This window comes from Hyla sarda, chromosome 12 (assembly GCF_029499605.1).
Source record: "Hyla sarda isolate aHylSar1 chromosome 12, aHylSar1.hap1, whole genome shotgun sequence".
Lineage (NCBI taxonomy): Eukaryota > Metazoa > Chordata > Amphibia > Anura > Hylidae > Hyla > Hyla sarda.
Genome location: NC_079200.1, coordinates 34,873,657 through 34,888,016, shown reverse-complemented (window position 1 = coordinate 34,888,016; position 14,360 = coordinate 34,873,657). Strand labels below are relative to the sequence as shown.

At 43.6% G+C, this 14,360-nt stretch overlaps 2 protein-coding genes across 7 annotated transcripts in view; one reads left to right on the top strand and one right to left on the bottom strand.

Annotated features, from left to right (window-relative positions):
- Positions 1 to 14,360, top strand: part of PLXDC1 (plexin domain containing 1) — a 116,080-nt gene that overhangs the window by 52,269 nt on the left and 49,451 nt on the right. Inside the window, exons 4-6 of the mRNA XM_056549139.1 lie at positions 815 to 890; positions 976 to 1,098; positions 1,299 to 1,417. Coding sequence (XP_056405114.1) covers positions 815 to 890; positions 976 to 1,098; positions 1,299 to 1,417 — 318 coding nt within the window. The remainder of the gene's footprint in view (positions 1 to 814; positions 891 to 975; positions 1,099 to 1,298; positions 1,418 to 14,360) is intronic.
- The window catches only part of LOC130297006 (uncharacterized), a 107,238-nt gene continuing 94,318 nt past the window's right edge, over positions 1,441 to 14,360 (bottom strand). For 5 of the 6 annotated variants that reach the window (XM_056549144.1, XM_056549145.1, XM_056549142.1 and 2 more), the window contains 2 exons: positions 5,738 to 5,914; positions 3,630 to 5,651 (listed from right to left, as the gene is read on the bottom strand). In XM_056549144.1, the coding sequence (XP_056405119.1) occupies positions 5,036 to 5,651; positions 5,738 to 5,868 (747 nt within the window). In that variant the 5' untranslated portion in view covers positions 5,869 to 5,914 and the 3' untranslated portion in view covers positions 3,630 to 5,035. Of the gene's footprint in view, positions 1,748 to 3,629; positions 5,652 to 5,737; positions 5,915 to 14,360 lie in introns of those variants that run through there. The other variant, XM_056549148.1, reaches the window with a different exon arrangement.

Below are 14,360 nucleotides of genomic sequence, written 5' to 3'. Positions count from 1 at the left end.
AAGGGATTATTTTTATGCTGCCAAACAAATATTTTTCAGGGAAAAATGAGTGACTTTTACGGTTAGCTAAACAGACCAGGAACAGCTAAATACCAACTCTAAAATAAAAGGATTGGGCAAAACAACAACATAAATTCAACAGCACACAAGGAGGCCAACTGAGACTAGATAACTGCAGTCGTATCACAATTTGCATCATTTAGCTATTCCTGACTTAAAGGGGTACTCTGCCGCTAGACAAGTTATCCCCCTATCCAAATGATGGGGCATAACATGTCTGATTGTGGGGGTCCAGTTGCTAGGGACCCCGCCATCTCTGCCGCAGCACCCCAGTCATCCGATGCACGGAGTGAACTACACTACGTGCCGTATGACTGGTGATCACAGTCACCACACTCCCTTCATTCATGTCTATTGGAGGAGGCGTGCCTGCTGTGTACTAGCCGTCATGCCTTCTCCCATAGACATGAATGGAGGAGGCGTGACATCATGATCCAGCGGGCGGACCCCCCGCGATCAAGCATATTATCCCTTATCCTTTGGATTGGGGATAACATGTCTAGGGGAAGAGTACCCCTTTAAGAAAAAATACATTATTCTGTTTTCAAACTTGCAAAGCTGTACAACAAAACCAGACCCTTTATAATGTCCAGATGATACAGTAACTAGAGAAATCTATTTTACCATTCAGTTGAAGATTATGACTACCTTTAGGCAATATGTTTTAGTATATTGAATTTACTCTTATGTTCTTGTCTGGTAATCAATGTTTCTCCCTTCAACATTACTCCCTTTCATCCTTTGTTTTTCTTAGTTACAGAGAGTTGACCTTTCTTTTAACTTTCCGTTCTATGGGCACCATTTGAGGCAGATCACAATAACTACTGGAGGTGAGAGAGATTTTATACTATCATTTTCTCATTCAGTTTTTTATTATGTATTACAGACTATAAATAATATATGGCTTACCCTCAGGTTTTATCTTTACGGGTGATGTCCTTCATAGTATGCTAACCGCAACACAGTATATAGCTCCTCTCATGGCAAATTTCAAACCAAGTTACTCCAAAGAATCTACAATAAGGTACAGGGACAATGGTAAGTGCAATGTAACAGAAACTATACAATTATAACGTAAAACCTCTCCAAAACCACCATGATCTAGACCAGATTATTCTGTTACAGATGTTTGCTTATATCCTGTGCACATGGGCCTTCTTTGAAAAGCCTAGACCTATCGCATAACAATTATGGTGGACACTGTCTAAGTGTGCATTCACATCTTGTCTCTTTCACAGGTACCTGTGTTGTGGTTCAGTGGAACAAAGTTTGCCTCCACGACAGAGAAAATGCTGGAAACTTCACCTTTCTAGCTGCCTTATATGATGATGGACGGATTGTATTTGGGTACAAAGAGGTATAAATCTATTATTATTATTACTACTAATGAATAATTATATAAAGTAGATTTAAATTACATTTAGGGATACATTGTAATTTGACCTGGCTGCAATGGAAATGTGTCCATTTACACAGTAAATCCTGTTTTAGAGAAATATCATAATGTTGTAAATTCCTTTACCCCTTCCTGGTGCCATGAAATATGAGTGTGCTGTACATTACTCATTTGGCCTTCACTCACTGGCGCCATGCTTTGCCCCGACCTCCTCGTACCAGGAGATGTTCTACACCAGAAATAAAGAACCTCCGCTGTGTGTCGTTCAGTTCCCAAGGCAGATTTATCACTCTGACATACAGAAGTGTTTTACAGAGGTAAAAAAAAAATTAAACATAGATAGCAACAAGTAGCTGTGCCATTTTCAAAGAGAACATATTGCCTTTTACAGCTACGCATAAAACAACATATTAATCAATGGTGAACAATACTGCATTACAACAGGTGGCATTTACATTTCCTCCTGTTTACTAGCCTGCAGCTGAATCTTACAATGCTTTGTCATGATCCCATAAACTACATGCCCTTACATTCTATAGATAAGATACAAATGTGAACTTTAAGAAAATCAGTCATCATCTTTTGAATTATACATGTTATATCAAAACACTCTTGGGATTCCTTTTTTTTTTTTTTATTTAAGTTTTTTGAAAGTTTTTTGAAAGGGTAAAAAAAAAAATACACAACATAGATGTAGAGTTTGATCCTACACAAAGGACTGGCAGAATTGTAACGAGCATGAGTACAATAAAAATGCATAAATTTGGTCTTACATTGTATTCTAACTCTTATATATTAGTATGGAATGTCAGAGTCTCAGGCTGGAGCTACATACAGACATTTGACACAAAACTTTTACTCTCCAAGTCTTGTTTTTGCTGTGAGATAGCTGCAAAATGTACAACAACTGGTGGGTCCTGTGACAGCAATGCTACAAGTCAGTTTAGGTCTTGGCCCTGTTCACAAGTGGGAGCTTTGACATGGAATTAAATAATCTGCCAAACCTGACGACAATACGTATCTAGTGTATATGTATGGGTTTACCGCAACCCTGTTTACATACAGTAGGAAAAATGCAACATAAGTAAGAGTAATGTCACTTATTTCACACATAAAGAGAACTAGCCCCAATAAATGAAAACAGGTCTAATTTGTGTGCATATCTGCTTGAATATCTACCAGGAGAACACAAGTCAGATTTTAAGTCTCACATGAACAGAGGTTTAGTCCCAGTTCCATGTTTAAGAGCTGTGAAATGTTTCCTTTGTTGGGCTGTGATTAGGTTTCTATGTTGAGCTCTGATAAGGTTCCTACATTGGGTTGTGAAAAGGTTTCTATTTTGCACTGTAATAAGATTCCTATGTTGGGCTGTAATGAGTTTCCTATGTTGGGCTGTAATGAGGTTCCTATGTTGGACATTGATGAGTTTCCTATGTTGGACTGTAATGAGGATCCTATGTTGGGCATTGATGAGGTTCCCATGTTGGGCATTGATGAGGTTCCTCGGTTGGGCTGTGATTAGGTTCCTATGTTGGGCTGTGATGAGGTTCCTATGTTGGGCTGTAATGAGGTTCCTATGTTGGGCTGTAATGAGGTTCCTATTTTGAGCTGTAAATAAGTTCCTATGTTGGGCATTGATGAGTTTCCTATGTTGGACTGTAATGAGGTTCCCATGTTGGGCATTGATGAGGTTCCCATGTTGGGCTGTGATTAGGTTCCTATGTTGGGCTGTGATGAGGTTCCTATGTTGGGCTGTAATGAGGGTCCTATGTTGGGCTGTGCTGATGGTCCTATGTTGGGCTGTAATGAGGTTCCTATGTTGGGCTGTCATGAAGGATTTATGTTGGGCTGTAAAGAGGTTCCTATGTTGGGCTGTAATGAGGTTCCTATGTTGGGCATTGATGAGGTTCCTATGTTGGACTGTAATGAGGTTCCTATGTTGGGCATTGATGAGGTTCCTATGTTGGACTGTAATGAGGTTCCTATGTTGGCCTCTGATGAGGTTCCTCTGTTGAGCTATGATAATGTTCCTATTTAAGGTTGTGATAAGGCTCTTATTTTGCACTGTGATAAGATTCCTATGTTGATCTGTAATTAGGTTTCTATGTTGAAATGCAGTGTTTAGTTTTCCCAATTTTTTCATTTGAGTCATAAACTCACCCACATCTAATTGGCAGCAATGATTACAGAGTAGATAATCCCCCTTGTATATTATTGTTCAGTGTTTACTACAGCAGTCTGGGCTACAGACCGATTGCCCAGACCCCTGAAAGCCCGACGGGGGATCTTTCAAGGGGCTTTGCCCGAACAATCAGAGCCCTGGGTTGGGTACACAAACCAGCCTGATCCCCCTTTGGGAAACAGAGGGGAAACCAGAGGCCCATCTCCAGGGGAGCCCGCGCTCGGCTCTGGTGTACCCTGAGAGAGCGGCGGGGCGGCCCGCTCTCCTGCTATTCCGAGGCAGGTGGGCGTTCTAAGGTACCCACTCGCGATGCTACGATACAACTTTATGAACGCGTACCACTCTGACATGCCCAGCTCGTGGGACTGTGAGGCGGATTCGGCAAGCAAATCCGATCTCATAGCGGTTCTCGGTTTCAAGATAATCAGAGGCTACGGAAGTCCCTCAGGAGGCCTTCCCAGGGGAAGGTGAGCCCTCCCGGGTAATCATCCGGTCGGCCCCCCTCCAGAGAACCGGGGGGACTTAGAATCCCCCCCCCCCCCCAGTACCACCGGAAGCCTCACGGGGGACCTTCTGTGGGGGCTTACCCAGCAACGGTGCACCCTCCTCAGCCAATCATCTGGCCTTCGCCACCCCTTGATGGTAAAGGACACAAAGTGGAGCAAAATTGGTTCAAACTGACACTTTATTGAGACAATCACATCACATTGGCTGTGGACCGTCGTCTTGCCCTCCGGCCACCTGTCTTGGCCGCCTCCTCTGCCTTAACCACCCGCGCATCTGCTCTGGGGGTCGCAGCGCCTCAGTTGTAACTGCATCGACCGTCCAGCTACAGTCCCTCTCACCTGGCTGCCGCCCTCGGCCTCCAGCCCAGCTTCAGCTACTAAGACCGGGCCACTACCGCTGGCCTGCGGCCTCTCACCCTGCCCTACCCTTATCACCAGTTCGCTCCTGTGACAGATGTCATCTAGAGTTTTTTCTCTGTACACCTGTTTGGCTGTCACATTTGAGTGTGAGAGGTACCTGGCAAATAGTGATTTCTCTGCATCAGTGCAGAGAGCCACTGTGCTCGTCTCGCACACCTTCCTCACCAACATGCTTGGTACACTCTCAAGGCCATATCGTTGATGATATTGTCTTAGGTCATTAGAAGGGTTATAAAGCTCAACCGAAGTGGGGGACACAAAAAAAACTCATCTTGCTCCTGCTCGCCCAAAAGCAGCGGCTTTAATAGGTTGCGGTAAGCCGCAAACCAGGTTTCCTCCTGGGCGCTCAAGGCGAAGAAGGCTACCTGCTTGGTTGAGGATTTATGATTGTGGACACCGACTACCCAAAAAACCTGACCACCATACACGTGCTTCACTCTCTGCTCCCACTCACACGGAGGTGCAAATGTTTCAAAATAAGCAGGGCCTGCAGATAATAGATAATTTCGAGAGCATCAGCCCGAGTTGGTTTACGTTCATGGCCGTCTGAACGTTCTTAAGGAAATTAGGCTTAGCAACCTGGTGCAGCTGCCGACACTGATCAGGCATTGCACTGGCCTTATCGGGGCTGAGGTACCACTTCCTCACTACCTCCCTAGAAACACCTTTGGAAAGACCTTTCTGGAGGTCATCTATCACCAAGCAGAGATGCCTACAAGATTGAAAGAGGCGAGGCCTGTGCACTGGGAGGTTCGTGGCTCGTATCTGGTACCTTAGGATGCGCCGTACACCCTTCAGGTAGTTCAACACAGTTTGTTCGGACAAGAGCTGATCACGCAGCTGAGTGAAGAACGCATGAACCTTCTCTATGTCTCTAATCCAATCAAGATCCGTGCTCTCCGGGTTGACAAAGTAAAGAAACCGCGCCACATTCTCCACCTCCTGACGGTAGCGTCTCACGCCCAGTGTCACTTGAAGATAGGTGGAGAAGCCCGCAAGGGTAGGGCACCGCACGTCCTGTCGTTTGTACAGGCCGGCCCGTCTCATGTTTCGGTGCTTTTCCGAGGTCCACCTCACTCGTTTATACCTTGATAGGGAAAGAGAAAAAGAGAAGCTATCAGCACTCAAGACTACGGAAAAGGCTACAAGACACGCACAGATGTGTTAACAAACCTTAAGGTACGTTCATCAGGATCATGCGTACCCTGGTCCCTCTGCTCGGAGCTCGGGGACAATGCGCTCTCGGTACCCTCCACGCTGCTCTCGGTACTCGACTCGGCTCCGCTGGCGCTGGGCCCCGCCATGGGCTCGACACTCTGGGCCTCATTGTTCCGATGCGCTGGACTCAACCTAAATAATTGAGGAGATCTGTTATTTTTGATTTCTTTGGCAGACAATCTAAAGGTTTTCTGTGACTAACTTGAGAAGTTAAAACTAAATTTTGGTTAAAATAAAGAAGGCATCATCATTACATAATTTGTAAGGCTAAAAAAAAATATGATGTTGATCCAGTGGAAGTAAAAGGTGGAATCCATGAGGTGGCAAATTTTACTTATTTTAAAGGGTAAAAAAATCCAAGTCTGGCAATCAGAATAAATCCCTAGCTCAAGGCCCACCTCCAGAAAATAGTGACTATAACCTGTAGTATACACTGCTCAAAAAAAATAAATGGAACACTAAGATAACACATCCTAGATCTGAATGAATGAAATAATCGTATGAAATACTTTCGTCTTTACATATTTGAATGTGCTGAAAACAAAATCACACAAATATTATCAATGGAAATCAAATTTATCAACCCATGGAGGTCTGGATATGGAGTCACACTCAAAATCAAAGTGGAAAACAACATTACAGGCTGATCCAACTTTATGTAATGTCCTTAACCCCTTAAGGACTCAGCCCATTTTGGCCTTAAGGACTCAGACAATTTAATTTTTACGTTTTCATTTTTTCCTTCTTGCCTTCTAAAAATCATAACTCTTTTATATTTTCATCCACAGACTAGTATGAGGGCTTGTTTTTTGCGCGACCAGTTGTCCTTTGTAATGACATCACTCATTATATCATAAAATGTATGGCACAACCAAAAAACACTATTTTTGTGGGGAAATTAAAACGAAAAACGCAATTTTGCAAATTTTGGAAGGTTTCGTTTTCACGCCGTACAATTTATGGTAAAAATGATGTGTTCTTTATTCTGAGGGTCAATGCGATTAAAATGATACCCATTATTACAAACTTTTATATTATTGTTGCGCTTAAAAAAAATCACAAACTTTTTAACCAAATTAGTATGTTTATAATCCCTTTATTTTGATGACCTATAACTTTTTTATTTTTCCGTATAAGCGGCGGTATGGGGGCTCATTTTTTGCGCCATGATCTGTACTTTTTTTTTTATACCACATTTGCATATAAAAAACTTTAAATAAATTTTTTATAATTTTTTTCTAATAAAATGTATTAAAAAAGTAGGAATTTTGGACTTTTTTTTCGTTCACGCCGTTAACCGTACGGGATCATTAACATTTTATTTTAATAGTTCGGACATTTACGCACGCGGTGATACCAAATATGTCTATAGAAAAAAAAAATTACGCTTTTTGGGGGTAAAATAGGAAAAAACTGACGTTTTACTTTTTTATTGGGGGAGGGGATTTTTCACTTTTTTTTTACTTTTACTTTTACATTTTTTTACATTTTTTTTTACACTTGAATAGTCCCCATAGGGGACTATTCATAGCAATACCATGATTGCTATTACTGATCTGTTCTATGTATAGGACATAGAACAGATCAGTATTATCGGTCATCTTCTGCTCTGGTCTGCTCGATCACAGACCAGAGCAGGAGACGCCGGGAGCCGCATGGAGGAAGGAGAGGGGACCTCCGTGCGGCATTATGAATGATCGGATCCCCGCAGCAGCGCTGCGGGCGATCCGATCATTCATTCAAATCGCGCACTGCCGCAGATGCCGGGATCTGTATTGATCCCGGCACCTGAGGGGTTAATGGCGGACGCCCGCGAGATCGCGGGCGTCCGCCATTGCCGGCGGGTCCCTGGCTGCGATCAGCAGCCGGGATCAGCCGCGCATGACACGGGCATCGCTCCGATGCCCGCGGTTATGCTTAGGACGTAAATGTACGTCCTGGTGCGTTAAGTACCACCGCACCAGGACGTACATTTACGTCCTGCGTCCTTAAGGGGTTAAGGACGCAGGGTTTTTCAGTTTTTGCATTTTCGTTTTTTCCTCCTTACCTTTTAAAAATCATAACCCTTTCAATTTTCCACCTAAAAATCCATAATATAGCTTATTTTTTGCGTCAACAATTCTACTTTGCAGTGACAGTCATTTTACCCAAAAATCCACAGCGAAACGGGAAAAAAAAATCACTGCGCGACAAAATTGAAGAAAAAACGCCATTTTGTAATTTTGGGGGGTTTACGTTTCTACGCAGTGCATATTTCGGTAAAAATGACACCTTATCGTTATTCAGTGGGTCCATACGGTTAAAATGGTACCCTACTTATATAGGATTAATTTTGTCATACTTCTGGAAAAAATCATAACTACACGCTGGAAAATGTATATGTTTAAAAAGGTCTTCTGACCCCTATAACTTTTAAATTTTTCCACGTACAGGGCGGTATGAGGGCTCATTTTTTGCGCTGTGATCTGAAGTTTTTATCAGTACCATTTTTGTTTTGATCTGACTTTTTGATCACTTTTTATTCATTTTTTAATGGTATAAAAAGTGACCAAAAATAAGCTTTTTTTGACTTTGGAATTTTTTTACGTGTACGCCATTGACTGTGCAGTTTAATTAATGATATATTTTTATAGTTCGGACATTTATGCACGCGGCTATACCACATATTTACACAGTTTTATTTTTTTTATGGGAAAAGGGGGGTGATTCAAACTTTTATTAGGGAAGGGGTTAAATGATCTTTATTAACACTTTTTTTTTTTTGCAATGTTATAGCCCCCATAGAGGCCTATAACATTACATACACTGATCTTTTACACAGATCACTGGCGTGTATTAACACGCCTGTGATCAGTGTTATCGGCGCTTGACTGCTCCTGCCTGGATCTCAGGCACGGAGCAGTCATTCGCCGATCGGACACCGAGGAGGCAAGTAAGGTCCCTCCCGGTGTCCTGTAAGTTGTTTGGGACGCCACGATTTCACCGCGGCGGTCCCAAACAGCCCGACTGAGCAGCCGGGATAGTTTCACTTTCGCTTCAGACGCGGCGGACAGCTTTGATCGCCGCGTCTGAAGGGTTAATACAGAGCATCACCGCGATCGGTGATGTCCTGTATTAGCCGCGGGTTCTGGCCGTTGATGGCCGACGGGACTGATCCGATATGACGAGGGGTCACCGCATATCGCGGGAGTCGGCAGAGGACGTAAATATACGTCCTTCGTCGTTAAAACAAGTCAAAATGAGGTTCAGTAGTGTGTATGGCCTCCATGTGCCCGTATGACCTCCCTACAATGCCTGGGCATGCTCCTGATGAGGTGGCGGATGGTCTCCTGAGGAATGTCCTCCCAGATCTGGACTAAAGCATCCGCCAACTCCTGGACAGTCTGTGGTGGAACGTGACGTTGGTGGATGGAGTGAGACATGATGTCCCAGATGTGCTCAATCAGATTCAGGTCTGGGGGATGGGCGGGCCAGTCCATAGAATCAATGCCTTCCTCTTGCAGGAACTGCTGACACACTCCAGCCACATGAGGTCTAGCATTGTCTTGCATTAGGAGGAACCCAGGGCCAACTGCTCCAGCATATGGTCTCACAAGGTGTCTGAGGATCTCATCTTGGTACCTAATGGCAGTCAGGCTACCTCTGGCAAGCACATGTAGGGCTGTGTGGCCCCCCAAAGAAATGCCACCCCACACCATTACTGACTGCTGGAGGATATTGCAGGCAACAGAATGTTCTCCACGGCATCCCCTGACTCTGTCACATGTGCTCAGTGTGAAGCTGCTTTCATCTGTGAAGAGCACAGGGCGCCAGTTGCAAATTTACCAGTCTTGGTGTTCTCTGACAAATGCCAAACATCCTGCACGGTGTTGGGCTGTAAGCACAACCCCACCTGTGGACGTTGGAACCTCATACCATCCTCATGGAGTCTGCTTCTGACCGTTTGAGTGGACACATGCACATTTGTGGCCTGCTGGAGGTCATTTAGCAGGGCTCTGGCAGTGCTCCTCCTTGCACAAAGGCGGAGGTAGCGGTCCTGTTGCTGGGTTGTTGCCCGCCTACGGCCTCCTCCATATCTCCTGATGTACTGGCCTGTCTCCTGGTTGCGCCTCCATGCTATGGACACTACGCTGACAGACACAGCAAACCTTGCCACAGCTCGCATTGATGTGCCATCCTGGATGAGCTGCACTACCTGAGCCACCTGTGTGGGTTGTAGACTACGTCTCATGCTACCACTAGAGTGAAAGCACCACCAGCATTCAAAAGTGACCAAAACATCAGCCAGAAAGCATAGGAACTGAGAAGTGGTCTGTGGTCACCACCTGCAGAACCACTTCTTTATTGGGCGTGTCTTGCTAATTTGCTAATTGCCTATAATTTCCACCTGTTGTCTGTTCCATTTGCACAACAGCATGTGAAATTGATTGTCAATCAGTGTTGCTTCCTGAGTAAACATTGAACAACTACATTGACATGGTCTGACATGGCAGGAGGTGCTCAACCCCAAGTGCTGTTGTGCACCTATGCTGGGGTAGAGGTCCTGCACTTGTGGTCCATTGTTTTGGGCGACCCCCAGCCTAATGTGCATACAATGGAGGATGCCTGCAGACGGTCACAAGTACCACAATATAGGTTCAATGCTGTGGTAAATGTAAACAATGACATTAGCTAACCCTCAAAACTGATGTAAAATTGAGACATTAACCAGTATATTCTTATATGAAGGACATACCTGAGCCCGCACACCAACACCAAGGTTTCTCAAGTGGTACGGGACCTAACACTAACCTACCTGTGCCAGATAAGCAAAACCAGGAACCAAATTACAGCAGCAGTAGGTCCGACTTGCAGACTGTTCCCCGGTTACCTCCAGTGTGGCTGAGCACACATACAATGGGAGGGGGGAGTCAGGCTACAAGCCCCACCCTGGGTGGCTAATATAGTGCCGGCCTCACAGGTGAAACCTTAATGCTACCCAATGAGATAAAAGGGGTGCATTAGTATAGTCTTTAGACAGCTTACATTGACGTGGTCTGAAATGGAAGGAGGTACTCAACCCCAAGTGCAGTTGTGCACTTACGCTGGGGTGGAGGTCCTGCACTTGTGGTCCATTGCTATGGCCAATCCCCAGCCTAATGTGCATACAATGGAGGATGCCTGCAGACAGTCACAAGTACCACAATATAGGTTCACTGCTGTGGTAGATGTAAACAATGACATTAGCTAACCCTCAAAACTGATGTAAAATTGTGACATTAGCCAGTATATCCTTATATGAAGGATATACCTGAGCCCGCACGCCGATGCCAAGATTTCTCAAGTGGTATGGGACCTAACACTAACCTACCTATGCGGGATAAGCAAAACCAGGAACCAAATGACAGCAGCATTAGGAGTTACATTGTGTTGTTTGAGTGTTCCCTTAATTTTTTTGAGCAGTGTACTACAGTCTAGAAATGTATCTAGGCTCCTTTTGAACTCTTTTGAGTTCTCCATGACCACTTTCTCTGGCAGAGATTGCCATAGTCTCACTGTTCTTACAGTAAAGAAAAAAAACCTGTCTGTGCTGGTGCAGAAACCTTCTCTCCTCCATACATACAGGATGCCCCCTTGATATAGATAATGGGAGAGATTTATCAAAACCTGTCCAGAGGAAATGTTGCCGAGTTGCCCACAGCAACCAATCAGATCGCTTCTTTTCTTCTGGACAGGTTTTGATAAATCTCCCCCATAGTCCTTAGTATAAATAGATCTAAGCCTTCTTTTTCTAAATGAAATAACTCTAATTCTGATAATCTTTCTGGGTACTGTAGTACTCCCATTCCCCGAATTACCCTGGTTGGCCGTCTTTAAACCCTCTCCAGCTCCACTATATTTTTCTTGTACACTGGTGCCCAGTACTGTACACAGTATTCTGTGGTCTGACTAGTGATTTGTACAGTGATAGAATTATTTCCTTGTTGTGAGAATTAGAGATCAGCGAACTTACAGTAAATTCGATTCGTCACGAACTTCTCGGCTCGGGAGTTGATGACTTTTCCTGCATAAATTAGTTCAGCTTTCCGGTGCTCCGGTGGGCTGGAAAAGGTGGATACAGTCCTAGGAGACTCTTTCCTAGGACTGTATCCACCTTTTCCAGCCCACCGGAGCACCTGAAGGCTGAACTAATTTATGCAGGAAAAGCCAACTGCCGAGCCGAGAAGTTCTTGACGAATCAAATTTACTGTAAGTTCGCTCCTCTCTAGTGAGAATCTATGCCTCTTTTGATGCATCCCATGATTATTTTTGCCCTAGCAGCAGTTGTCTGACACTTGTTGCTGCCTTAAATTTGTCGACTTTGACAACTCCTAAGTCCTAAAGTGTACCTGTCATCAACAAAAACTTTATTATATAATGTAGATTATACCATTATATGTATATTTGTAATATACATTTGTTAAAAATATGTATATTGTGTCCCTGCAGCTGTGTGTGTCTGTGAGGAGTCCAAATATAGGAAGTGAAGGCAGGACAAGCAGGGCTCTGTGACATGCTCCCAGGAAGATTGACAATCTAGGAGCCTACGCAGAGCCCTGCTTGTCCTGCCCTCACTTTCTGTCTGTATTTGGAGTCCTCAGAGACACAAAGGCAATAGCTGCAGAGACAAAAATATACACATTTTTTAACCCCTTAAGGACCAAGCTTTTTCAGTTTTTGCACCTTCGTTTTTTTCCTCCTTACCTTTTAAAAATCTTAACCCTTTCAATTTTGCACCTAAAAATCCATATGAGGGCTTATTTTTTGCGCCACCAATTCTATTTTGTAATGACATCAGTCATTTTACCCAAAAAATCTATGGCGAAACCAATACAATAATCATTGTGCCACAAAATTGAAGAAAAAAAATGCCATTTTGTAACTTTTGGGGGCTTCCGTTTCTACACAGTTAATTTGTCGGTAAAAATGACACTTTATCTTCATTCTGTAGATCTATACGATTAAAATGATACCCTACTTATATAGGTTTGATTTTGTCATACTTCTGGAAAAAATTTCAACTACATGCATGAAAATGTATATGTTTAAAATTGTCATCTTATGACCCCTATAACTTTTCCAAATACAGGGCAGTGTGAGGGCTCATTTTTTGTGCTGTGACCTGAATTTTTTATAGGTATGATTTTTGTATTGATCAGACATTTTGATTGCTTTTTATAAATTTTTTATGGTATAAAAAGTGACCAAAAATACGCTATTTTGGAGTTTGGAATTTATTTGTGCATACACCATTGACCGTGCAGTTTATTTAATTATATATTTTTATAGATAGGACATTTACGCATTCGGCGATACCACATATGTTTATTTTTATTTACACAGTTTTTTTTTTATGGGAAAAGGGGGGGGGGTGATTCAGACTTTTATTAGGGAAGGGGTTAAATCATCTTTATTAACTTTATTTTTCACTTTTTTTTTTTTTGCAACATTATAGACCCCATAGGGTACTATAACATGCAGTACATTGATTCAATACACTGATCAATGCCATTGCTCTGCATTGATCAGTGTTACTGGCGGTTGATTGCTCAAGCCTGGATTTCCAGCTTGGAGCAATCAATCGCCGATCGAGCGCAACAGGCAGGTAAGGCACCCTTCTGATGCATCCTAGCTGATCTGGACATCGCGTTTTCACCGCGATGGTTTCGATCAGCCCGACTGAGCTGCCGAGAATCTTTCACTTTAGACGCAGCGATCAACTTTGATCGTCGCATCTAAAGAGTTAATGCCGGACATCTGCCTGAACGGCGATGTCCAGCATTAGCCACGGGTCCTGGCTGCTGATAGCAGCCGGGACCAATCGGGTATGATGCGAGCTCAACTCCTGAGCTCGCTTCATAACCCTGCTGTGCCACAGCGCCGTTTATAAACAGCGTTTTGCAGCAAGGGGTTAACCAATTTATATTACAAATATACATATAATGGTATTATCTATATTACATAAAAAGTTTTTGTTGATGAAACTATGTGGAATGTCCGCCTAAAAAATACAGACAGACATTTTGCACATTTGCTTGATTCAGCAGCACTAGGACCGCTCAGAAATGCACCGTTGTTATGGACAGCAATGCATTTCCAAGCTAAATCGTCAGAAACATTGAACCGCGTCTAGAAATGTTGCTGTGTACACAGTGAAGTTAAAGGGACTCTGCAGCAGTGGAACTTCCAAGCAGAATATTCCCTTGGAAATCTGCTTGGAATTTCCGCCATGTGAACGTAGCCTAATACATATTTCCAGCCTAGATCCCCCCCCCCCCATGTGCATAACCTGACAATGATCAGTGTTGACCTCATCTGCCAGCTCTCCCTCAAAGCCTTCATACTCTGACGCAAAAAAGCTTTCAGTTGTTTTCTTTAATCCCCTTCCACTGTGGGACGTATGCACACATCCTATCTGCGAATACATTCCAGCCATAGGACATATACACCTGCTCTGTGCAATGTGATGAAGGAGATCGGCGGCGGGACAAAGCTGTCAATCAAACCCGGAATCCTACCACAGGACTGACCACAGTACTGACCACGACTTCTATGGGAC